Consider the following 25,238-nt stretch of genomic DNA (forward strand, 5'->3'; position numbering starts at 1 on the left):
CAGACTCAATTATAAATTTCCCTTTATTCACTAATTTGGTAGAATTAGGATTACCTAAGTAACTGAAATAACTGTCATAGAACAGTGAGCAGGTGGCTTCTTCTCTGCCCCTTGTCACTAACCAAAAAGGAACAGCTGGATGTCAACTTTTTAGCAAAGCAAAAAGTAACAAATGCCTTTGCCAAAATAAGATTTTATTTTGAAAGTCATTTGAAAGACACTAAGACTCAACGGATGTAGGTTTCAAATTCATATTCTGACCAACCCCCACCAATGGTCTCTGTCATGCCAAAAAGTTGCTTTCCTTGGTAATTCCTATTTTAGCTTCTTGGAGAAGGGACCTTTTCCCATAAGCCATCTTCATTTTTTTTGTAGAGTAGAGCTTTATTTCCAGGAAATAGTGTATTTGTTGGAGATGGGTATTTTTTTAAAAACATCAAGGTGGTTCTAATATGTTCCACAAAGTGGGGGGGCTCAGCCAGAGGTGAAGTGGAAAGGTTCTGGAAAAACAAGATATGAGGCATGAGAGAATAACCTCGCTCTGTGCCCTGCTTTGATAAAGATAACAAACATCCTTGTGTTCCTTAAACATTAATCAGGATGTTCTCAGATCACTCTATAAACCCGTGTAAACTGTAAAATACGTAAGAGCAGGTGTACTGGGTTCATGAGAAAAGAGCAGTTGGCTGCTTACTACTTCACCTATGCAAGTGTCTACCCAGGACATTACTTATCTCCACTGATACAAAAGTTAAGTGGGGTCTGCCAGTGGCATCCTAAAAATAAATACTACCCAATGAAGGGAAAGCAGCTATTATTTAGTCTAAACCCTTTTCTTTCTTACAGATGAGGAACCAGGGCCCAGAGAGTTAAGATTTGCCCAACTTGTAAATTCTCACCTCTAGTATTTGCTTATCATCTTGCTGCAACCAGAAATCCACATGTGGAAATGGCACCCAGGAATACGGTCCTATACGAAGTTGTTCTGTCTTTGCATCGTAAATACTAACCATCTGAAAAGAACATGGCAAGGATAGATTTAAGGAATGCTGTCAGCTTTTCACACCCTACCATTAAAGCATGCTCCAGTGTAGTCTAGCAGTTAAGGCATTTATCTGAATGATAAGCTTCTTTACAATTATGTCTCCTAATAACAAGAGCGCAACTTACTGAATACTTCCAACTGTCGGGTACTGCGCTTTGTGGGTAACAAATATTATTTTGTTAAGTCTTGACAACAATCCTGCATGAAGATGGCATTTCCCCCATTTTGGTTGAAAACCTGAGGCTCAGAGATGGGGCACATAGCCCACAGTCCCATTTCCAGTAAGTGTCAGAGCTGGGCCTCAAACCCAGGTGTCTGACTGAAGTCCATGTTCCTCGTGGCTACATAAAACACTGCCCTGTTATTTATACCCAAGTAACTGTTACCTTGCAACTTTACACAATGCCTGCTGCCCCATCAAAAGAAAGGAAAAACAATTTGTAAAAATGCTAATTTACCAAATGATCAACTAACTCCCTAAATTCTCAAATTTGTCAATGGTCATTATCAGTTTACCCACCAATGTTCTATATTGGTTATTGAGATTGAAATATATTCTGAATATTAGCTAAATCAAGGCTATGATACTACTTGAGAAATTATAAAAGGAACTCTAAAAATGTTAAAGGGGCCCGGCTGGCGTGGCTCAGTGGTTGAGTGTCGACCTATGAACCAGGAGGTCACGGTTCGATTCCCGGTCAGGGCACATGCCAGGTTGCGGGCTCCATCCCCAGTAGGGGGTGTGCAGGAGGCAGCTGATCCGTGATTCTCTCTCATCACTGATGTTTCCATCTCTCTCTCCATCTCCTTTCTTCTCTGAGATCAATAAAAATATATTTTAAAAAAAATGCAAAACAGGTCACTCGCAATCCAAACATTTTCCAATGAAACTGTCAGCATTTCATGAATGAGCAGATCTCTTTTGGGTGCTTTGAATGTGATTTCTATTTTATTCACAGTTTTACACGCATTTTTAAAGGATTCTTTCACCTATTCCTCAAGCGGGGTATGTCAGCCGGGTTTTTATTTTTCTAACTTTTAAAATTAAAATGTTATTTAGCCTGGCCGGTGTGACTCAGTGGTTGAGAGTCAACTCACAACACAGGACGTAACAGTTCGGTTCCCGGTCAGGGCACATGCCTGGCTTGCAGGCTCGATCTCCAGTAGGACAGTGGTCGGCAAACGGCTCGCGAGCCACATGCGGCTCTTTGGCCCCTTGAGTGTGGTGGCTCTTCCACAAAAACCTCATGCGGACACGCACGTACAGTGCGATTGAAACTTCGTGGTCCATGCACAGAAGTCGGTTTTCAGCCTGGGCGAGTCTATTTTGAAGAAGTGGCGTTAGAAGAAGTGGGGGGTGTCGGTCGGTCGGGCGAAGGGAGACGTGGGCGCACGCGGGCTGCAGGATACACAGCACAGGGGAGACGCGCGCGATTCATGCACGAGTTGAGTGAGCCAGTCAGTCAGCAGCCTCACTGTGCAGTGGTTAGTGCTAGTCACGTCCACAAATCGTGCGCAGGTGACAAAAGTACCTACTCGAAGCATAAAGTTACCTGTATTTTTCCAACCAGCTGCAAATCCTACAGGTATTTTTGTCATCAACTTAAGAACTGTAATTCTTTTGTGTTGGCTTTATTATTATAAAATGAAACATTTTTTTAGGTGCCCTGTTTGACATGGCTACAAAGAAGCAGCAAAGAAAAACAAGACAAAAACTGTGAATTTAAAGTTGAATGTACCTACCTATATAGTTTAAGTTTAAAAAATTTGGCTCTCAAAAAAAATTTCAATCGTTGTACTGTTGATATTTGTCTCTGTTGACTAATGAGTTTGCCGACCACTGCAGGAGATGTGCAAGAGGCAGTCCATAGATGATTCTCTCTTATCATCATTGATGTTTCTGTCTCTCTCTCTCCCTCTCCTTTCCTCTCTGAAATCAATAACAACAAAACACACATATTTAAAAAATGTTATTTAGCCCTAGCTGATTTGGTTCAATGGATAGAGCGTCTGCCCGTGGACTGAAGGGTTCCGGGTTCGATTCCGGTCAAGGGCATGTACTGTACCTTGGTTGCAGGCTCCATCCTGGCCCTGGTCGGGGTGTGTGTGGGAGGCCACCAATCAATGTGTCTCTCTCACATCAATGTTTCTCTTTCTCTGTCTCTTCCCCCTCCCTTCCACTCTCTCTAAAAATCAATAGAAAAATATCCTCGGGTGAGGATTAAAAATAATAATAAATATAAAATAAAACGATCATTTAAAAATGTTATTTAATTAAAAAGCACCCTAAGGCAATCAGACTTTTAAATTGATTTGATTGGTCTTCTGATTAATTGGGGTCTTGAGCTTATAACCTAAAAGCCCACACACAGAGAGAGAAAGAGCGAGAGAGAGAGAGAGAGAGAGAGAGAGAGAGAGAGAGAGAGAGAGAAGGCCCCTGATTAACTCAACAGCTTTAAAGAAGCTGACGTGAACTTTTCATGTCTGAGGTCTATAAGGCTTTGGAGCTTGATGCCCTTTTTTTCCCTTAACCCTTAACACAAAGATGATTCCAAACTCACTGGTCCTCCCGTTAAAGCTCGTGCAGCACGCAGCTCCTCCTCCGGACCGCGATCTTGGAAGGAGGCTCTGTAGATCTCTGCAGTTTTAACGTTGACAGCTGTGAGGGACAACAGGATGACTGAGTTGACGAAAGACAAACATGGGAAGTTTGCACAGGCCTACAGTTCTCCCACCATACATAATAGAATATGGATCAGTCTCTCAAATACAGAATAGAATGAAAACTGAACAAAATTACTCTTAAATGCCTGTAGCTTCCTCTTTCCTGGAAAGGGACAATGCAATCTTTTAGCCAAGTACCTCACTCAAAATGGCTGAGACCTGAGCTGAACTAGGTTCTGTAAGACTGTTCCAAACCAAGAGCCGGCCCCACAGGAAGACACTCAATCTCTTCAGGCAGGTGCGTGGCAAGGCCTTCCTGGTCAGCCCTGTGACCAAACGTGTCTGCAAATGGCTGGGGGTAGAGGGCCTGTGATCATGGCCAAGTCTGGTGTTTTTGTTTGTTTTCTAATTTTTACTACGCATTTCAAATATATATATGTTACAGAAAACAAAATAACACATCTGTGTACCCACCACCACAACTAAATACATGAAGAATTACAGACATGGTAGAAGCCCTCTGCATTTCATCCTATACCTCTGGAGCAGTGGTTCTCAACCTGTGGGTCACGACCCCTTTGGGGGTCGAACGACCCTTTCACAGGGGTCACCTAAGACCATCGGAAAACACATATATAATTACATATTGTTTTTGTGATTCATCACTATGCTTTAATTATGTTCAATTTATAACAATGAAAATACATCCTGCATATCAGATATTTACATTACGATTCATAACAGCAGCAAAATTACAGTTATGAAGTAGCAACAAAAATAATTTTATGGTTGGGGGTCACCACAACATGAGGAACTGTATTAAAGGGTCGCGGCATCAGGAAGGTTGAGAACTACTGTTCTGGAGTCTTAAGAGACCATCCCGAAAGGGTGGAAGCTTCTGGATTTTCTCTAATCTGATAGTTTTACTTTCCTTCTCAATCAAAACCTCCCTTGATTCCCTACATATAAGAAAATTATTATGCTCCACTCCAGCTGCTGCAGCCCTGGCTGGAGAAAAGCACAGCTGGCCACCTCGGGAGAGAAGAGCGCCACTAACACTCCCATTGCTGGTGGCGCGGGCCATGCTGTATAGGTGCTCCTGGCTCTCCTCCCCGTCTGGATGAGGACATTTTCTCTCTTTCAAAGATAATGCTTAGAGAAGATAAGCTACTTGCCCAGGGTCCCCAGCAAGCACAGCAGAACTAAGGCTGTGACATGCTGACATCAGTGAGCTCACTAGCTCCTATCACTGGAGCCTGCCTTGTCAACATGTGGCCAATTTCCAACTCTCAAACACTACTCACCAATGCCATAAATGATTGGAAAGTGGTTTTCATTTTCTTCCCGGTCATTTAATTCTATCAAACAAACAAAAAAAATTTTAAGATCCAATTTTTAAGAAATACTATCCAACTGCTTTCATTTTGTAAAATAGCGGCCAAGAAGGAGCCCCCACTGCTAAAGGGGGGGAAAAACAGACCATGAAAGGGATGGTTTTCCTGTTTCCTTGCTGAGTCCCAGAGCACTCGAGTTTATAGTGAACAAACGGCCACCTCCAGAGGTAGGGGCTCCCAGCCATCTACATGCTCAGCAGTCTCACACAAGGTGGCAGCTTCCACCTGGGGTGTGGCCCCTTCTCCTGCCCAGGAGTACAGACAGGCTTCTGAAAATCCAGGGAAGGAAAGATGAGTGACACTGAAGCGGGTCAGCCTCTCAACTGAAGACGCACAGGCTTTGGACACTGGGCAGGACCAGCAGATGGGGAAAGCCCGAATAAAAGTCAGCAAAGCATCGGCAAATTGTCTTCTATGACTGAGGTACTGACGCTAGGTCCTGCTTGAAGGGGAGGGCGAAACGTCCCTGAAATCTACAACTTTATTTTGGGAAGGACGGCAGAACCTACCTGTCACACACAATGTCACTAAGTGAATGTCGTCGTCTTGTCTGTCAAATTCACCTACAATTAGAATTGTAAAACTGGGTGTCAAAGAAGTTCCTTTAATTAGCAGAACATATCCTGAGCAAGTCAAGAAAGGGACGGAGGGACGAAAGCCAGCTGAGCCATCTCTGTGCTACTACCCTTTCAGCCACCACCTGGCCTACCAGGCCTGCCAAGTTACAGCCATGTTCCTAGCCTCAAGCCCAAAGGAAACTGTGACCAAGGCTTTCCATTTCTCTCTTCATTTGGAGAGGTTTGGGAGGATAAAATGACTCTAAAGATTTTTACTCTTCCTAAGTAACTATTTTTCCTGTTATCATAGTCATAAAAAAAATTGATCACTGCAAAAATTTGGAAATACAGGAGAGTATAAGGAGTAATGGGTTTTTAATGGTAGAAGTAGATGGGATTTTAATGCCCATAATCTGTTAAGACGCGGTGTATTCCATACTTTTCCATGCACAGCTAAGCTCATAGCATGTAGACATTTTATATTTAACAGCTACATAATTATTCCTTTACTAATGATCATTAGATAATTTCCTGTTGTAAATGTTCTACTGCCCATCTATCTTTAGACATAAATTCTGTGCACATTTCAGATTATTTTCTTAGAATAGATTCCAGAAGGGGACTTACTGGGGTCCAAGGATATGAGCCTTTTTAAGACTTTACCATGATGCCAAATGGCTTTCCCCACAGGTTGTACCAACGTATATTCCAGTACTGTGTCAATTTGTTACCTCACTGCCTCATGGTTAACACAGAACATGTGTTTTTGAAAAAAATACTTGCTCACTGAGTAGGGAAAATATGGTATGATCAGTGTTCTCATTTTCTACACATTAAAACGGACATTTCTTCCTGGAGGGTGGTTCTGTTTTTACAAAATTCAGAGTATGTCAACTGCTGTCTTTAAAAAAAATCTTGTCCCATCCCATTAGCCCCTGAAAATGTAGCTGTATGCTGTTCAGTCTTAATGTCAAGATTCCAAGCTGAGCAGTTTATGTCACTCCAGGAAGGTGTGCCCCTCTTGTATCCTCACTGGGACTCTTAGCCAAGCAATAATAGGTACAAATTTTTATCCAATTTGGGGGGGAAACAGGGAACTTACTAAGAAGTTGATGAGTAAGTTTTTGTGACAACTGCCTATCGTCACTGAAGCCGCCCACGAGGTGCACTTCCAGCCTGGCAAAGAGATGGGATGGTGGTCAGAGGCCAGCACAAGGCAGCGACTGTGCACTGGTTTGCTTTGCATGGTGCTTCTCAGCTTCAGCAGTCCTCGCTCTACAGAGCGCTTCTAGGCCCTGCTTGCGCCTTCCTGCACACAGGAGACCTGTGTGGCTCCCTAGGGTACATGGGGAGGCTGCCAAGGCCAGGCAAGCTTCTGGGGATCCTGCCCAGGAACCCTGATGGCTGAGCGTGTTTCTGTCTTACCACAAATATGAGCCTCTCGAGGCAGAGGGTGAGGAACTCTGCTCAGGAAAAATATGCCTCTACACAATGTTTACCCACCCAAAGCAGGATACCTCTGAAAACCTCTTCAATGTCTCCGCCAAAGAGGAACTGGGTGGAGGAGTGGGCAGGGAAGACAGCTTATGCTGTATAGCCCGTTTTGTGGAGGGACTGCAGTGGACCTTCCACACTGCCGTCTCCCCTAATGCCCACCTCTCCTGGAAAGACAGGAATGATCATCTCCATCCCAGAGAGGAAAACTGCGTCTCTGTCTACAGCACATGCTTATTATCCACTGTGTCCCCCTGAACGTTAGCTGCATGAGACAGAAAAACGTGTTCTTGGAGTTAAATAATTTGGGGAAATCTTGCCCAGTGTAACCCCTCCCTAGGAATCATAGTTCACACTAGCAAAGAAAAGCCCTAAGAAGTCCAACAGGTGGAAAAAAATAAACTGTGTTTAGCCTGTGTTTCCCACTTGTCTGCTAACTACCTGTGCACAGCCTAAAACAGTGATGGCGAACCTATGACACACGTGTCAGAGGTGACACGCAAACTCATTTTTTTGGTTGATTTTTCTTTGTTAAATGGCATTTAAATATATAAAATAAATATCAAAAATATAAATCTTTGTTTTACTATGGTTGCAAATATCAAACAATTTCTATATGTGACACGGCACCAGAGTTAAGTTAGGGTTTTTCAAAATGCTGACACGCCGAACTCAAAAGGTTCGCCATCACTGGCCTAAAACAACCTGGGCACAAGTGCTTTGGAAAGTGCAGTTGTGGCCCTAGCTGGTTTGGTTCGGTGGATAGAGCATCAGCTTGTGGACTGAAGGGTCCCAGGTTCAATTCCGGTTAAGGGCATATGCCTGAGTTGCTGGCTCAATCCCCAGTGGGGGGCATTCAGGAGGCAGCCAATCAATGATTCTCTCCCATCACTGATGTTTCTATCTCTCTTCTCTCTGAAATAAATAAAAATATACTAAAAAAAAAAAAAAGTGCAGCTGTTACTCACATAGACGTGAGGAATGAACTGGAATCTCTGAGAAACCAGCACAGGGCCAAGCATCAAGCGGTCTCAAAATGAACATTTAAAGTAAGAGGAGCAGAGGTCACCATGGCTTTGCTCGACACTGGGCCACAGGGTGCAGCAAACCTTCCAGAGTGACCAAATCAGTTCCATGAACAGACCAGGGATATCTCACAACCGCGTTGCGAGAATCACGGAGTTGGGCCTGTGGCCAGATCCAGCTAAGTAATCCATGGCCCAATGAAAAGTCCATTCTGTGACTGCATAGGTTGCACGCCAGTGAAGCAACACAGGCAGAAGTAGAATTAAATTTAAAAATTGATCTGTGTTGTACTAGTGAAACTGACAGAGGCTTTTTTTAAATCTTTGGGATTCTAAGAACTTATATATGAATGGACTAGTTCCTGCAATAGCTGCATTAGGCTTCAAGTAAAATGAGAGCAAAGTCTGCAAAGTTGGCCTGATGAGAGAGGAAAGCGGGGACAGGGGAGCGAGCACAGGTCAGACTGTCATGGGCCTACCACTAACTAGCTGTGTGACTCCGGGTCAGCTGAGTGTGTCAGCAACTGTGGAAAGGAGGTGGTTACACTTCCTGTAACCGGTGAGAGGGTTAGATGCTGTGATGGATGGCCAGGTCAGACATCAGCTCTTGTAAGGAATCCCTGGTGAAACCACTGTTTTGCTGACATTTAAAACTGTACCCCCCTAGTCCCGCAGCTGTCTCCCGTTCCTTCTCTGCCTTGTTTTTTTCCACAGTCCTGTGACCATTTAACATCCTACTTTGCTTATTGAATGCCTCCTTGCTTTACAATATGAACACCATGGGGGCAGGTTTGGTCTACTCTGTCCACTGCTATGTCCTTGGCACCTATAACAAGTTCTTGCTCATACAGAGCATTCAGTAAAGAATTGCTGAAGGAATAAATGAATGAAGGGATACTACATCTGGGGTATAACAAAGCAATGTCTGATATGTGAACATCTAAAAATACATTACTGAACATAAAACTACAGGTGCAAGGTCAAACCTTCCATTGACAATTCAGCATTGTTTCCCTGCCTGTTCCCATCACCCACTCACTCACTCACCAACTAGGACAAGGGGCCATGCTGTGCCAAGCCCCGCTCCAGGGGAACAAGACAGCCACTGTGGTAGTGACATTCTGTGTTTCTGTGACAGCTTCCACAGCGATTTCCTCTACACGAGGGTGCAAAGTTCCCGATATCACAAAACAGTGGCGCGGAGCTCACCTTCCACATTGAGCGTGGTCGGAAAAGGACTTTACGGAGTTCATGATCAAGGGGACCTCAGCTTTGGTGTCAGTTCCATCACAATGTGTCAAGCAGGTAGCCCCATTACCTGGAGAACAAGGGTGAAATGACTCATGTTACTCCCGATGAGAACTCAGTAAGCAAGCCAACTCAATTCCTGTCCATTCGGACCACCTCATCTTGAATATCCTGTAAGGAAAAACAGAAACTGTGCTGCCCAGCCAACCCATTCTGACCAGGGCACAGGGAGGTACCATGCAGACCAGAGAAAAGGTGAGCGGAGTCAGGTTTCCAGTAGGACACCAGGACACGCAAATCGAGAAATTAATGGTCCCAAACTTGGTTGGTTTAAATAATGATTTCCTTATCTCTCTCGCCATACCTGTGTGCCTCAGGACCACAATGTGACAAGTGGTGGCATCATCAGAACCCAGAATGGAGATGGAGCCTGTTTAAAAAAGAAATAAAATAAAATATCCAGTAGCCTTTTGGGATAACGCCCAATTCACTGCTTCCTAACCTACCATCCTTTGGGGAGGTCACTGCAAGCTCTCTTTGCTGAACATACAGAAGGCCCTGGGGTCCCACTTGTTGAACAGACTGACCTCTGAGAAGTCTGGCTCTTTCCTGTTTAATTAAAAAAAAATAAAATAGTGATGGAAATTAGTGAGGATTGAGTAACTAGAGAGGTGGAGAGAGCCAAAGTGTGCCCTAAGTGGGAAATACACACTTGTAGGTCTGAGGTGTGTGTATTATTTGACAGAAAGGCTAAACTAAAAAGACAGCAGTAGCTATCATGTGGAACAATGCAAAAAGCAACAACAAAGTCCTATTCTCTTTTATCCTATAAAACAAGATTTTAGTGACTATGAAATAAGTTGCAAAAATCCTTTTTCACAGTTCCATACTGAAGAATAGGAGGCTCTTCACGATTTTACAATTGTAAAGAGAATCAGACTGTATGGCTAGTGCAGTGATGGCAAACCTATGACACACATGTGACACGCGAACTCATTTTTTTGGTTGATTTTTCTTTGTTAAATGGCATTTAAATGTATAAAATAAATATCAAAAATATGTCTTTGTTTTACTATGGTTGCAAATATAAAAAAATTTCTATATGTGACACAGCACCAGAGTTAAGTTAGGGTTTTTCAAAATGCTGACACGCCGAGCTCAAAAGGTTCGCCATCACTGGCCTAGTGGATCAGTGGATCAGAAACCACATCCCCTCTTTACTTTCTTTAAAGAAGTAGAGGGGTTAAGACCTTCCCTAAACCCTAATCTGGTAATCCCACTCCTGGAAATCTGTAATGAGGAAATAATCCAAAATCCCTGTGTTATTTAGGATGGCAAAAAGCTGGAAGCAGCAACAAGAAAGATAAATAAATTATGCAGAACCAACTCACAATTACTAATTGTATGGTCATGGAAAATAAGGACTACGGGAAAATAGTTTTGAAATGTACAATGAAAAGCAAGATGCAAAATTATAAAATTTTAAAGCTATAAATATACTGTTAATACAACAATGCTAAAACATTACTGTACCTAGGAAAAAATACCGGAAGGAAATTCACCAATATGAGCATGGTTGTTAGAACAGGGCAAACTCAAGTAATTTAACTGGTGTTTTCTCTCTATTCTCTAAATCTTCTATGATATAGTTATGTTATTATTAAAGTAGAAAACCAAAAATGAGCAAATCTATGAAAAGGATAGATTAATATTAGGTGTCCACATTTTGTCTAACTGAATATTTGTATAAATTCTTATGCAGTAAACCTGGGGGGAGGGGGATCAAGTGGTTAAATTCTTGAATGAAAATATACGTTTTTTTTCCAAAACTGTCAAATTGATACAATCCTAAGTATCATAATGTCCTTACTTGCAACAAACTCAATGAAAAAGAATCTTATCCAGATGTGTAATATAGTGTATTGTCTAGACTGGAGAATGTTTTTATAATCATACACAGGCTTCTTGCCATATCTCATATTGGTGAGAATTTAAGTTAGTACTTACTAAAATAGATATAAAAAAGCATAATGATCAGCTTGATGACTTATACAGTGTCTTCTTTTTAATAAACTCCCATTAATTGGAAGCAAAACAGCAATTAGAATGAGACCAGCCCTCAATTTAAGAAAGGAATTGAGAATTAAGTGAACTGCAATGAAGAACTGGATCCGCCTGGCACCTCTGCCTGCTGCAGAAGTCAATGAGAAATAAATGTGGCCGATTGTTCTGAAACTCAAAACACTCCTTGTCAGGGAGCACTTTCATTTTCATACCACTTCTCAGCTCACCTCAGTTCAAAATAACAAAGGAGCATTCAGAATTTCCTTTTTATCATTCCTTTAATACTTACCTTAACTTTGTTCTTTTGGGAAAGGGAGAGGGAAAAGTAAAGGCAAATGTTTACCATGTCTTTTCATAACTGGGTCACCATCCAAAAGCAAAGCTACTTGTGAGATCTGATTATCACTCTCATACCCAAGACCAAAAATCAGGTCTTTTTTGACACAGCTCCAGAGAAAAGCACCATGGATTGTTAGAAGAGAGAATGCCACAAGGCAGAAATGGTATGCTGCTTCTGTCTTCCACTTAAAGAAATAAAAAAAAGTTTAGCCAAAGTTCTCTGGGGGGAAACCCACAGCCAGCCCTACCTCATAAACTCACATCCTTTCTGATATAAAAATAGCCTCAGCTTCCTCAACTTTTGCTTTTCTCTGGACACTAAGATTCACTAAAAAAAATATATATATTTATATATATATATATATATATATATATATATATATATATATATATATATCTTTTCCATCGGCCTTTATATCTATCTATCTATCTATCTATCTATCTATCTATCTATCTATCTATCTTTTCCATCGGCCTTTCTGTGTAACACCTCACCCTCAGTTCCCAATCCCTGGCCAATGGTGTGGGTCTCTTAACCCAGAGCTCAGCACTCCCTTTTCTGAAGGGGCCAGACAGTAAGTATTCTGGGCTTTGCAGACTGCACTGTAGCAAGAAAGCAGCGCAGCCCGCATGTAAACAAAAGGCTGTAGCTGTGTCCCCAAAAACCTTATTTATGGGAAATACCAAAATCTGAATTTCATATAATTTCACGTCACCAAATATCAATCTTTTGATTTTTCTCCCACCCTTTAAAATTTAATGTTAAAGCTCGAGAACTACCCACAAACAGGGTTTGGCTTGTGCCTATAGTTCCTTGCCTCCTGGGTTAGCCAGTCACTTAGCTGTACCCTGGAGGATGGTCACGGAACCCTCACTCCTGCTGCATGTTGTCAGTACTTCCCTCAAAAACAGGAGAGCAGGTCTAACAGGGCTTTGTGAACTGCAAAGCATGCCCTGTAAGAAATTATTATAGCAGGTACAGCTCTCCAAACTGAGCCTTCTTTCCACTTGTGCTTCCTTATTTCAGTCCTTCATGGTCTCACACATGAATTCCCGCCACAGAATTTAGGAGCGGAAGATAGACAGCAAGACAATGGCGTCCCCTGCCTTCCACCAACTGAGCCTGGGCATGCTCCTGACTCTCCGTGCTCCCACCTCCTCCTCGGGGCAATGGGGATGATGCTGACCACCCCTTAGCTGTGTGAGGATTAACGGAGAGCAGGTTTGTAGGGAGTGGCTGTCACCATTCCTCACCCCTGTTTCTTGGACCCCAAGGTCTCCCTTGCCCACTCTATCCTCCCCGATGGCTGCCAGCATTATTTCTTCAAAACAGTGATTTTGTTACATCACTTCTCTGCTCCAAAAAAACCCCAAAAACCTTTCTGAGCCCAGCAATTTCATTTGACGGAATAATTATGGGGCTTAGGATGATTTAGCTCTGTGACTTTTCATAATGAAAGAATCTTACATGCTTAAAAGGAGGAACAAAGTTACAGTGCATTCATATTGTGGAAGTCTACGGAACCATTTAACAAGGTGTTGCAGGACTGGTTACGGAGCATCCGGTGACTGGTTAAGAGCAAGACTCTATCTATACCAGTGGTCGGCAAACTCATTAGTCAACAGAGCCAAGTATCAACAGTACAACTGAAATTTCTTTTGAGAGCCAAATTTTTTAAACTTAAACTATATAGGTAGGTACACTGTTATTAACTTAATTAAGGTACTCCTAAGGCTTAGGAAGAGCCACACTCAAGGGGCCAAAGAGCCGCATGTGGCTCGCGAGCCGCAGTTTGCCGACCACGGCTGGCAGTGCCGCCGGGTGGAACTTTGTGCAGTGATGGCAACATCTGTATCTGTGCTGTCTCAGACAGGAGCCACTAGCCACAGGTGGCTGTTGAGCACTTGACATGTGGTTAGTTTGACTGAGGAATTGATTTTTAAAGTTTATTTAATTTAAATTAACTTAAATGTAAACAGCCACATGTGGTTGGTGGCTACCATACTGAACAGTGCAGCTGGAGACCAAGGCAGACGGCCAGGGTTCCAATCCAAGTTACATCACTTACAGGATGGGGGACCTTGGGCTACTTACTCAGCCTCTCTGTGCCTCACAGTCATCACCTGTAAAATGGGAATAGTACTAACACCTACTTCATAGGGCAGCGGTGCTCAGCAAGTTCCACTACATCACTGTGATTTCTTAAAAACTGACTTTAGCAAACCAATGGACAAGGACAACAGGGGGATGGGAGCATGAGTTTGTGTGTGGGGGGGAGGTTGGGGGTTAATGGGGGGGGATGAGGACACATTTGTAATACCTTAACTAATAATAAAAAAAGAAAAAAACAAAACAAAACTGACTTTAGCCCTAGCTGGTTTGGCTCAGTGTATAGAGCGTCAGCCTATGGACTGAAGGGTCCCGGGTTCGATTCCGGTCAAGGACACATGCCTGGGTTGCAGGCTGGATCCCCAGTAGGGGGCATGCAGGAGGCAGCCAATCAATGATTCTCTCTCATCGCTGATGTTTCTATCTCTCTCCCTTCCTCTCTAAAATCAATAAAAATGTATTTTTTTTAAAAACTGACTTGAGAGAGAGAGAGAGAGAGAAACATCAATTTGCTGTTCCACCTATTTACACATTCACTTGGTTGGCTCTTGTGTGTGCCCTGACCAGGGTTTAAACCTGCAACCTTGGCATATTGAAATGATGTTGCATTACTGTTATGATTTTATTATTCTATGCTAGGCATAGCTAGGGAGAGGCTTATACTTGCTGGCAATTCTTACAACATACTGTTACATGAAAAAGACAGAATATATAGTATGCTCTCATTTTTAAAAGTACATCACACACAAAGAAAAACCTCTATAAGAATATTTACTCAAATGTGAAGTGATTGTGGTCATAGATTATTTATTCTTCTTTTTGACATTTACATTCTTTTTTTTTATGAAGAGGATATACTACTAATAGAAAAATAGTTAAGTCTTTCATTTCCCTCCATTGCTTATTTGTTGAAAGATCCATCCAAACCCCTCTAACCCAGGTATGACCTAGCTCTCCACTTATTTCCAGTCTGTCCCCTTCTCTGCACCAAGGAAACTGGCACCTGCCCCCAGAACCCTTCTTCTCCTACCCATCCGAGCACAGTCTAACTTGCCTCACTAGAAAGTCCTCCCCTTCCCTTTTCAAGTCTCTCTCAAACCTCCATCCTCCTTCCCTTAGACCAGAGGTTCTCAACCTGTGGGTCGCGACCCCTTTGGGGGTCGAACGACCCTTTCACAGGGGTCGCCTAAGACCATCGGCAAACACATATATAATTACATATTGGTTTTGTAATTAATCACTATGCTTTAATTATGTTCAATTTGTAACAATGAAAATACATCCTGCATATCAGATATTTACATTACGATTCATAACAGTAGCAAAATTACAGTTATGAAGTAGCAACAAAAATAATTTTATGGTTGGGGTCACCACAACATGAGGAACTGTATTGAAGGGTCGCGGCATTAGGAAGGTTGAGAACCACTGCCTCAGACTGATGCAAGTGAAAGTGACCGTCGCTCCTCGGTGTTCCTGTAATGTGAATTGGTCCCCACTAAGATGCCTTTCTAGGCCACGTCTCCCTAAATAGGCCAAACCTCCCTTGAAGAGGGGCCGGCCACCCTGGTATAGTCCCACATCCCCCCCTCTCCACACTTAGTGTGCTGCCTTGGACACTGATCTTTCTAACTATCTATACATATAAAAGCCTAAGCAACCAAACAACCAAATGACCAGTCGACAGGTCGTTATGACAGGCACTGACCACCAGGGGGCAGATGCTCAATGCACAGGATCTGGCTCCCTCCTGCCTGGATCGGGCCTGCAGGGATTGGACTGAAACCAGCTCTCTAACATCCCCCAAGGGGGCCTGAATTGCAAGAGGGTGCAGGCCAGGCCGAGGGACCCCACCAGTGCACGAATCCGTGCACCAGGCCTCTAGTTTGTCATATAAATTTTCAGACATAAAAATAAGTGTCACCTAAATTTTGTTAGGCAGCTGGAATATTTCCCCTTGGTGAGTCCTACTCCTGACGTCACTAGCTAATGGTGTGACCGCGACACAGTACAAGGAAAGTGCTTAGCACAGTGCCCAGTGTCTGCTAAGTACTCAGGATGTGCTGACAACTATTACTATTTTCTTGAAATTCAAGTTGAGAATCGCACAAAGCTGTCCCCTCTTCCCTGTCAGTAACTCCTCCTCATCCTTCAGGTCATCTGTCCACTCATTTCTTTATTTTTTAATATGTATATATATATATTTTTTTATTTCAGAGAGAAGGAAGTGGGAGAGAGAAAAACCTCAATGATGAAAGTCATTGATCCACTGCCCCCTACAGGCCCCCTCCCGGGGACCACGCCGAGAGCCCGGCCTGTGCCCTGACCTGAATCCAACCCGGACCTCCTGTTCCCAGGTCCACGCTCAGCCGCTCAGCCACCCCTGCTGGGCTGCTGGCTCATTTCTGTAACAAACACTGGCGGGAGCTTAGTCTGGGGGCAGATTCAGGGGAATAAACAAAAGCAGTAAGCAGACAAAGCCATACCAGCTGTACAGCTGCTGCAGAGGAGCTCTCAGGAGCACCGCCCTCCCTCAGCCCCCGGGCAGCGCAGGCTTCTGCGCCTCCGCCTCCGGCGGGAAGGGGGCATCTTTCTCCTTGGCACTTAGGTTACGGTCCGGGTGACTCGGTGATGAAAAGCCACCCCCTCCCTAACTCCACGGTCAATGTCCTGGATGCAGGGAAAGAGGCGAACACCGGGCAGCGCCCAATGTGTAGATGGAGGTCATTCCCCCTTAACTGGGGCGAGTGTGAGGTGTGGTCCCCAATCTTTTTTAACAGTAAAAAAAAAACCCTTTTTCTGCATAAACTTGGACTAAGGTTTCAGAGATGTATTTGAGGACAAAAGCAGGAAAACAAAACCAAACCCTGCCATCAGGGCGTGGTCCTCACCGCGGCCCAGCTGTGGGAAAGCAAAGCGGGGGGCCCTTCCTTCCGGCTACAGATAACTGGAGCCCGGTGCCCCGGTGGAGGGGCCCGCCGGGCACCCCTGCCCAGACGCTGTCCCCAGCCCACCCGGGCATCACCGACCGCTTCCTGAGGACCCAACACGAGGCGGCGTTCACGCGGGGTGAGGATCCCCGCGAGTGCTCGTGAGCAAGGGCGGCCGCCCAGGTTCTCCTGAAGGGCCAAGTCCGGCTCGGGGGTGCGGACAGCCCTGTCTGGGAACAGGGGTCCCGGGGGGGTCCTCAAGCCGCGGTGCTGTGCGACTCCGGGCAAGTCCCCTACCCTCTCTGGGCCCCGTCCCCTCCCCTAGGGACAAGGGGCCTCAGCAGATGCCCTCTAAGGTCCAAAGGCAAACGCTCCACAGATGCCTCCAGCGCAGGCGGAAGGTCGCTGCCAGCGGCCGGGTGAGCCGCCAGCAGCGCCTCAGCTGCGCCAAGTTTAAGTCTGTTTCGGGCGGAGCGGGTGGCGGCGGCGGGGTGAGGAGGGCTCGGTCCGCTGGAAGCCCCCCGCCCGGGCCCTGCTCACCTCCAGCAGCGGGTGGGCTCGGACGAGGTCCCCGGCGGACTGCGGCAGCTGCACTCGCCGCCCGTCAACCAGCAGCGGCATCGTGGGGACGGCGGCCCGGCTGGCCCAGGGAGGCGTCGGCCACCCCCGCCGCGGGCTGCCACCGCCGCCGCCGCCGCCTGAGGGTGCCCCCGCGAAGCCCCGCGCCGCCGCGGGCGCCGCCGGGAAGTGGAGTCCGAAGAGACCGCACAGACCCAGGAGAGTGAGGAAATCTAGGGCGGGGCCGCAATGCCCCTTGGGAAGCGTAATCTAATCGCGAGGAAGAGGGGTGAGGCCAGCCTCCTCCGCAAGGGCCGCTGGGAAATGTAGTCCTGAAAGCGTGGGGACCGAGGGAGGGGAGCGGCGCCCAACTTGAGAGCCTTTGCTTGCAGAGAGCCTAGCTCAGTTCCCAGATCCGGTAACCTGGCCTGAGTGCGGGGTCTGGGGGCTCTCTGCTTGGGTTCACAACACGGCCCTACCACATCTAATCGTGCGTGATCTTGAGCAAGTCCCAGATAGTATTCAGTGAATAAACGCACACGTCTTAAACTGGGAAAATAGAGCCTAAACTTTGCTAGCCCCACATTTAGAAATCATCGGTTCACTCTTGGCATCCAGTAGGCACTCAGAGATGGGAGTTAAAGATCAGCAAGATACCATGCAGTCCCTACTGAGGATAGGTAGGTACCCTGGTGCAGGGCTGGGGCTCTCTATCCTAAAACTTGGAAATACTGTATCACTCAAATAGATCCAATCCCACAGTACATCAATTTTTTAAAAAGACAGTGGTGAGATGAGAGGAGCCATCCCACGAAGAGCAAAACTACTAAAATGTAATCATTTTATATTCCACCTCCTTTTAGTTTTCCTAAACTCCCAAGGGCCAAGAACCACCATAATCAGTGTCAGGTTGGGGATCTCTTAAATTGGTATCAAGGAAGTAACATGGGTCAAGTGGAAGTCATCTTTGTCTTGAAAAGATTTTTTCATGGAAGAGCTTCCTTCTTTAGTCTTCCTCACAAGGTAGCCAAACAGCTATTGACTTCACATGCATTTCCACTGAATCCTCACAACCATAGAATAGGTTTGTTTTCACTTTACAGTTCAATAAAATTAGAGCTTTGAAGAGTGTGTCACACACTTGGTTAGGAAGAGAAGCTACTGACCAAGCAGACACACAAAGGGATGGACCCTGGTTCTCCACCAACTGAAAGTCTGTTTTGCATCCCGCAGGTGGGGCTGTGGTTGAGCATAGTCCTATGGAGGTCGGGATTCTGATCCCCAGTAGGAGTCATAGGGAGGCAATCAATGATTTTCATCATTTATGTTTCTCTTTCTCCCTCTCTGAAATCAGTATATACTAGTATATACTAGAGGCCCGATGCATGAAATTTGTGCAAGAGTAGGCCTTCATGCCCCGCGCCCCCACCCACTGGTCATTAGGGAAGGTCGTCAGCACTACCCTCCTCCCCCGACCCCCACCCACGCACACGTCAGGTCTAATTAGCTCTTTATTATATAGGATATATATGTCTTCTTTTCAGTAAGAAGAACAGAAAATCCCTTGTTCTCATACACTTTCCAAGAGATTTCACAATTATTTTTTCACCAGATATATTCCTTCAAAGCATGTGCATTTTTTGAAAAAGTGTGTTCGTCTTCCTTGGACCAGTTCAAGCCTCAGTCATTGTTGGCTGGTTGTGATCAAGGGGTATCACTGACACTTCAGATGCATCTGGAAGTGCATCTCATCACCAACATGCACTTTATTTTTGAGCACTCCCAATCACACTGGCAATATTTTTGCCATTTTAATCAAGTTTCAGATGCAATTTTATATTGAAAAACGATGTTTAAATACAGTAGATCAGTAAGAAAAAAAATTAAAAGAACATTTATGTAGGAAGCCTCTTTCTTGAGGTACCTCCCTTTACTGACATAAGAACAGGAGTTCCAGATTAACCATGTCATTGTTTTATTGTCACAATGGGTTTTTTTTCTCAAGCTCCTTTGATATTACACTTACTCATAAATATATCCCTCTACATTAAAGCTACTTCCCAAACCACAAAGACTCCACTTACCATTATTTCTATGGACACATTTCATTTTCTCATTTTGTCCAGTATACAAAAATCCCACCTTTTTGTCAGCAGTTAAAAAAGAGAACCTAAAGGTACTCAAATGACTTTCTACCAAGTCACCAAAGGAAAGTCACCAATACCCAAAACTTTTTAAAGCAATAAAAATTTCTCTGTTCCAAAGCATATTTACAGACTGAAATTCAAACTCTACATCGCCATTAATAGAATTATACAAGAGCATATAAAGCTCTAGGAAAGAGAAAGCATTTCATTACAAAATATTTGTGATCAAGAAAATATTACTTGCCTTTAAATAAAAAATAGGAAAAGTGGCAGAAAAATAAATAAGTTTAAAGATGTACATTTTCACAAGTAACAAAAAAAGTACACAAATAAGTAATGAAGCTAAATATGCATGAGCTTCAAAATGAATCTAGCAGTGCCCGCACAAATTTGCTACAAAGCAAGGTTGTTTAGATTCTTCTGTGTTTAGTTATAAAAAAAAAAAAAAAAAAAAGACAGAGGAGGATTTCACTGAGCTGAATCCATGATACAAATAGCCAGTTGAAAAGAGTATATATATGTAACCTTGGCCAACTGTTCCTAGCAAAATCACCCCACAAATAACCTAAAGTATACCCCACCCTCCCCAAGAAATTTTCAAAATGAGAACTGGTCTACTGATACTGGTAATAATACAAAAATCCATGTTAATATTCCACTACAAACGAGTCATTCCAGTTCAAACAGTACTCTTGGGAGCTTCAGGGTAAACTCTTTGCTTGCTGTTTTATAAAAGTCCAACCTCCACTTTCAGTCAATGTGAATTACTTTTACCTGGAACTCCCATTTTTCTTTTAAATCCATTTTTACACTCACATGTATATGATTTGGCTGATTCTATTTCCCTAAATCCCCTAGCTCTTCCCTCCAGGCTTTTATTGGTCTCTGAAGCCCCTGGAGATCTCCCTCTCTCAGCATTTGGGACCAGCCCTGGCCATCTCCCCACTGTCCTACCACCTTCTCTGCACCCCACTGAACCCGGACACACAAACAGTTACAGCAGAGGTAAACAATGTATCCAAAATAAACTCTTTCTGAAGACTATAAATAGTGTTCTAGAGGATTTTCACTGATCAGCAAAATCCTATGAGTATGGCTCTGACCAAAACCTATGTTTTAAAATGCAATCTGTTAAAACAGGCACAATAATTATGTCAAAAAGCTGTAACACACAAAAAACGTATACATTAAACAAACAAGCCAAGCCGTGAACACTTATCAACTCCATTATAAAATATTGCACGTGATATTCAGTCTTTTCCTTTGTCTATATGGGAGCAAAAAGAAAAAAAACCATGTCTGTTCAGACACTAGAGTAAGTCTAACTTGAAATAAGCTGCCGGAGGCAGGTACTCTATGCTCTAGTTTGATGTGAAGCTCAAACAGTATGAGCCCTGGTATTGAAGGGCAGGATGGGGAGGCACGTTCATCTCAATCGCAAATCCTTGCAATCAAAGGGGACTGGTCTGGCAGGTACAACACCGGTGGGGAGCCCACACTACTTGAAGGACTTCGGAAATGCGTGTCAAAGGAGCTCGGTGTAATCCCAACTTCGCCTTTCAAAAAGTCATCATCTTCATCTTCCACCACCTCCTGTCAGGAGAACAGAGATTATCAATAAGATCGCAAGTGGTTTGAATAGCTTCCAAGAATTCCTTTCCTCAGGAATGTGCTACTTCTGGGAAGGTAAAGAAAACATCGTAATTCAAAAGCTTCCTCTGACCCTGGCCAGTCTGGCCCAGTGGACAGAGCATCAGTGAAAGGTCCCTGGTTCGATTCTGGTCAAGGGCATGCATCTTAGTTGCAGGCTCCTCTCTGGCCTGGGCCTGGTCAGGGCACATGCAGGAGACAACCAATCAATGTGTTTCTCTCACATCGATGTGTCTCTGTTTTTCCCTCTCTTCCATTCTCTCTAAAATCAATGGAAAAATATCCTCAGGCAAGGATTAACAAAAAAAAAAAAATCTTCCTCTGATGTACACTTCTCAATTGCTCAGCACATGCTGTCACTATTTGTTTAAAGTCAGATTTTTTTAACAGATTTTAAGCTCAATGAGGGCAGGTAACATGTCATTCTTGCTCACTATTACCACTTTTGTATCTAACACAATGTGAATGAATGAATGGAGGTCTCAAACACAAAATATGAGGAAAAATAATAAAATGAGCTTTCCAATGATTCCTTATGAGACAGGCACATAAAGTTGACCATTAGTGGGGAAATAAATTTGCTACACAAAAAAAGAACAGTGACATTATTTATTATTGAATTCTAATTTTCTCCCTCCCTCACTTCCATCTGACATACACTGGAAGGTATGCTGCAGGCCTGAATCTTTACCAATTACAAAGAGCTACAAAATTAATGTTAACCTCTACACAATTAAGAGTGTTACTTATAATATTAACATAGTATATTTGCCATTGTTACTTGGTGGTAATGATCAAGTGGTAAAGATCTAAATTTATTAATTTTTAATTAACCTTCACTCCCCAAAGTCACTGTGTGAAGTGTTTGGTTTAAATAATTCATCAAAAACTCTTTTCATAAGAACATATCCTGAGCTTGGAATTTTGCAAAGGCAGAATAAAATGTCCTATTTAAAAAAAAAAAAAAAAGTTTTTATTGATTTCAGAGAGAGGAAGGTAGAGGGAGAGATAGCAACATCAATGATGAGAGAGAATCATCGATTGGCCACCTCCCGCATGCCCCCCACCAGGCACTGAGACCGCAACCCGGGCATGTGTCCTGACTGGGTTTGTGCTTCTGGCTCATGGGTTGACACTCAACCACTGAGCAACACCGGCTGGCCAAAATATCCTATTTTTCAGTGTAACATTCCTATTTACTATTTGACTGTGATCTGCAACCACACAGGAGATCCCCAAAAAGCATGTCGAATCACAAATTTACCTTGTTAATGGGTTTCTTAAACTCCTGAAGCTCGTCTGCACTTATGTCTTCCCATATCTGATAAATTGGATCAATGAATTTCTTTGACCTGTCAACAAAGAAATTTCACAAATCAAGTTAAATACTACAGTGAAGGTCAGAACATATTTAGCTCTTCTTTCACAAGACCTAGTACCCGAAATAAAGTGAAAATTATGGCTCAAATAATAAGTGTCAAAAAAATACTCTATATAAGAACTGTAACTAATGTGGTCTCTTCTTTGTAAGAGTTCATCAACTCATACAGATGGAGATCTTTCTTTCTTTATCAAGTGTAATTATTTCTCAAGTATAATTGTTTCTCAACTTTGCACAGGCTAACAATGAGTTATAATGTGTCCAAATAGAAAGAAAATTATATTATTCTGGAACTTCCTTTTTTATATTCTTATAGCAATTTACTAAAAATAAGTCTGGGGAAAGGACTATCTGGCCCTGGGTGGTGTGACTCAGTGATTAGAGCATCAGCCCACACACCAAAGAGTAGCAGGTTCAATTCCCGGTCAAGGGCACATACCTGGGCTATCGGTTCAATCCCTGGGCTGGGTTGGAAAAGCAACCAATTGATATCTCTCTCTCTTTCTCTGCCCCCTGTGCCACTCTAATAATCAATAGAAAAAATATCCTCAGATAAGGGTAAACAATAAAGCAAAAATTCTGCTTCCTTATACAAATACAAAGTTAAGACTGGCTTGGTGGTTTTCCAGGATTATCCATCAACATAACTCTCTTGGCTTTTTTTAGCCTGTGGTCTCTAGAGGAAAAAACAAGTCACTGGCAGAAAATTATGAGCCATGAAAAGACAGCATCCTCCCTATTGGGACACCTTATATGTTTAAACCAACAGGATTAAAGGAAAACAAAAATAAACCAAAAACCCTTGTTGTAAAACCTGGGTTCCTAATGGGGCAAAGATCTGCAAACCTTAGTGTGCTATGACACTCAGCAGTCTCTAACAGGCATTCTCTGCTTGGCCTGTGAAACATGTGCAAGGTGACCATGGCTTTACAAACGGCTAGAAATGGCCGGCCACGTATGACAAAGAAACTCTACATCCCAATCTTGGAAAAAGCAAATACACAATACATTTAAATTCACACTGATAGGCTGACTGTGTTAAGAGTACCTACCTCTTAAGCACACAAGGATCGAAGGGGAAGAAGGTGTCAAGTGGGTTTGTGCAGGTTTGCACCGAGTCCCCTCCAGCTGTACTCCTTATAACTGGTAGCATCTGGCGATTGTTCCTCTCAATGATAGTGTAGCAGAAGACTAGCTGGTATTTACTATGGAACAAGAAAAACGACAGAGGCATTAGCATGCTCGAATTACTCTGCGTGAACATGCCTGTTCATGCCTGATAACTATACTGACCACATAGATACTGCCGAACATAAGAAGTGCAAGAAAAAAAGAACATAAAGCAGAAAGTGATGCTTTTAGGGAAAACTTTCCTAGTTTGCAAGGTATATAGCTGTCTTTACTTATTTATTTTTATTGTTTGTAAGAGAATTAGGGGTTGGTAAAAAGGGATTCAGTATTTACTAATAAGAGATAGTATTTGATGATACGGAAACTTGATTTTGAAGAAATTAGAACAGTAGTGAAAGAGGATGACTAAGTCACAATCTCAGAAAATGGTAAAGAAAGGAATAGGCATAGTGAATAAAAACAGTTAAATATATTGAAGAACTCATGAGAAAAAAAAACAACAAGACCACTGTATTGTCAGTTCTGGTTACCTCCATATGACTTGGCAACTTGAATCATTATCAGATGGATTCTCTGAGATAAGGATTTAGCTCACATCTGCTATCCTCTACCTCCTACCCTCCTATCCACAGTATTCATTCAGGTCATCTCTGATTCTCAGGTCACTATTGTAATGCTAAGTGACATACATTTATTTCTGTTCTAGTAGCCAAGGATCACATTCGACTCTCTATTCCTGGTGGGAGGGTAAATTGGCAAAACGATGCTGGAATACCGTGTGCAATATCTGGTCAAGTTCACAATGTGCGTCTCCTACAACCCAGCAGCTGCATGTCTGGGTGACAGGAAGCGTGTGCCTTTGTACCAGCACACACATACAGCCATGTCTCTAAGCTGCTGTTACCGATACTGAAAAAGTAACAGCTTAACAACAAGGACTCAATTTTAAAAAATCAATAGGACATTACACAGATGTATGAGTTGACAATGAATCTTAAAACCATCAAGTAAGCAAAAGCAGGAGCTACAGATGATACATAAATTCCTGAACACAGAACTTTATTTCAATCTCTTCTCTTAGCATCACACCTCACTCTTAACCTCTATTGCTAATCCCAACCCAAATCTAGAGCCTCTCTGACCAGTGTGCTCATCCACGGCAATCCGTACTCCCTACCATGAGAATATTCTAGGGCAGTGATGGCGAACCTTTTGAGCTTGGCGTGTCAGCATTTTGAAAAACCCTAACTTAACTCTGGTGCCGTGTCACATATAGAAATTTTTAGATATTTGCAACCATAGTAAAGCAAAGATTTATATTTCTTATATTTATTTTATATATTTAAATGCCATTTAACAAAGGAAAATCAACCAAAAATATGAGTTCGCGTGTCACCTCTGACAGGCGTGTCATAGGTTCGCCATCACTGTTCTAGGGGGCAGCTGCTGCTGCTTTGCTTCATCTGTCCTTACCCTTCCTGTTTTCCCAGGAACCTTTCAC

General features: G+C 43.3%; 3 protein-coding genes across 8 annotated transcripts in view; 1 reads left to right on the plus strand and 2 right to left on the minus strand.

Annotated features, from left to right (window-relative positions):
* PDXDC1 (pyridoxal dependent decarboxylase domain containing 1) overlaps positions 1–905 on the plus strand; it is a 52,219-nt gene extending 51,314 nt beyond the window's left edge. The window contains exon 24 of the mRNA XM_036308733.1: positions 852–905. Coding sequence (XP_036164626.1) covers positions 852–905 — 54 coding nt within the window. The remainder of the gene's footprint in view (positions 1–851) is intronic.
* NTAN1 (N-terminal asparagine amidase) lies at positions 174–17,669 on the minus strand. 3 transcript variants are annotated; one of them, XM_036308738.1, is made up of 10 exons: positions 17,411–17,667; positions 9,934–10,036; positions 9,792–9,857; positions 9,389–9,497; positions 6,763–6,836; positions 5,613–5,666; positions 5,014–5,067; positions 3,607–3,704; positions 900–1,013; positions 174–500 (listed from the first exon to the last, which is right to left on the minus strand). In XM_036308738.1, the coding sequence occupies exons 1-10, from the start codon at positions 17,489–17,491 to the stop codon at positions 321–323; spliced, it is 933 nt and encodes a 310-aa protein (XP_036164631.1). In that variant the 5' UTR covers positions 17,492–17,667; the 3' UTR covers positions 174–320. The 3 variants fall into 3 exon arrangements, with proteins under 3 accessions (XP_036164631.1, XP_036164632.1, XP_036164633.1); XM_036308739.1 differs by lacking the exon at positions 5,014–5,067 and having other exon boundaries at positions 17,411–17,669; XM_036308740.1 differs by lacking the exons at positions 9,792–9,857; positions 9,934–10,036 and having other exon boundaries at positions 17,411–17,664.
* A 1,710-nt stretch (positions 17,670–19,379) lies between these two features.
* The window catches only part of RRN3 (RRN3 homolog, RNA polymerase I transcription factor), a 30,579-nt gene continuing 24,720 nt past the window's right edge, over positions 19,380–25,238 (minus strand). For 3 of the 4 annotated variants that reach the window (XM_036308734.1, XM_036308737.1, XM_036308736.1), the window contains 3 exons: positions 23,659–23,811; positions 22,490–22,577; positions 19,380–21,168 (listed from right to left, as the gene is read on the minus strand). In XM_036308734.1, the coding sequence (XP_036164627.1) occupies positions 21,007–21,168; positions 22,490–22,577; positions 23,659–23,811 (403 nt within the window). In that variant the 3' untranslated portion in view covers positions 19,380–21,006. The remainder of the gene's footprint in view (positions 21,169–22,489; positions 22,578–23,658; positions 23,812–25,238) is intronic. The other variant, XM_036308735.1, reaches the window with a different exon arrangement.

The sequence above is a fragment of the Myotis myotis genome, unplaced genomic scaffold (assembly GCF_014108235.1).
Source record: "Myotis myotis isolate mMyoMyo1 unplaced genomic scaffold, mMyoMyo1.p scaffold_m19_p_5, whole genome shotgun sequence".
Taxonomy (NCBI): Eukaryota; Metazoa; Chordata; class Mammalia; order Chiroptera; family Vespertilionidae; genus Myotis; species Myotis myotis.

Bases quoted from the DNA above. Each gene is read 5' to 3' on its own strand.
- NTAN1 (XM_036308738.1), bottom strand. From the start codon at position 17,491: ATGCCGCTGCTGGTTGACGGGCGGCGAGTGCAGCTGCCGCAGTCCGCC. The intron at 10,037-17,410 runs GTGAGCAGGGCC...TTAATTAAACAG, and splicing joins GAGCCCACCCGCTGCTGGAG to GAAAGAGCCAGACTTCTCAG. The intron at 3,705-5,013 runs GTGAGTAGTGTT...TGTCCCTCACAG, and splicing joins TCCAATCATTTATGGCATTG to CTGTCAACGTTAAAACTGCA.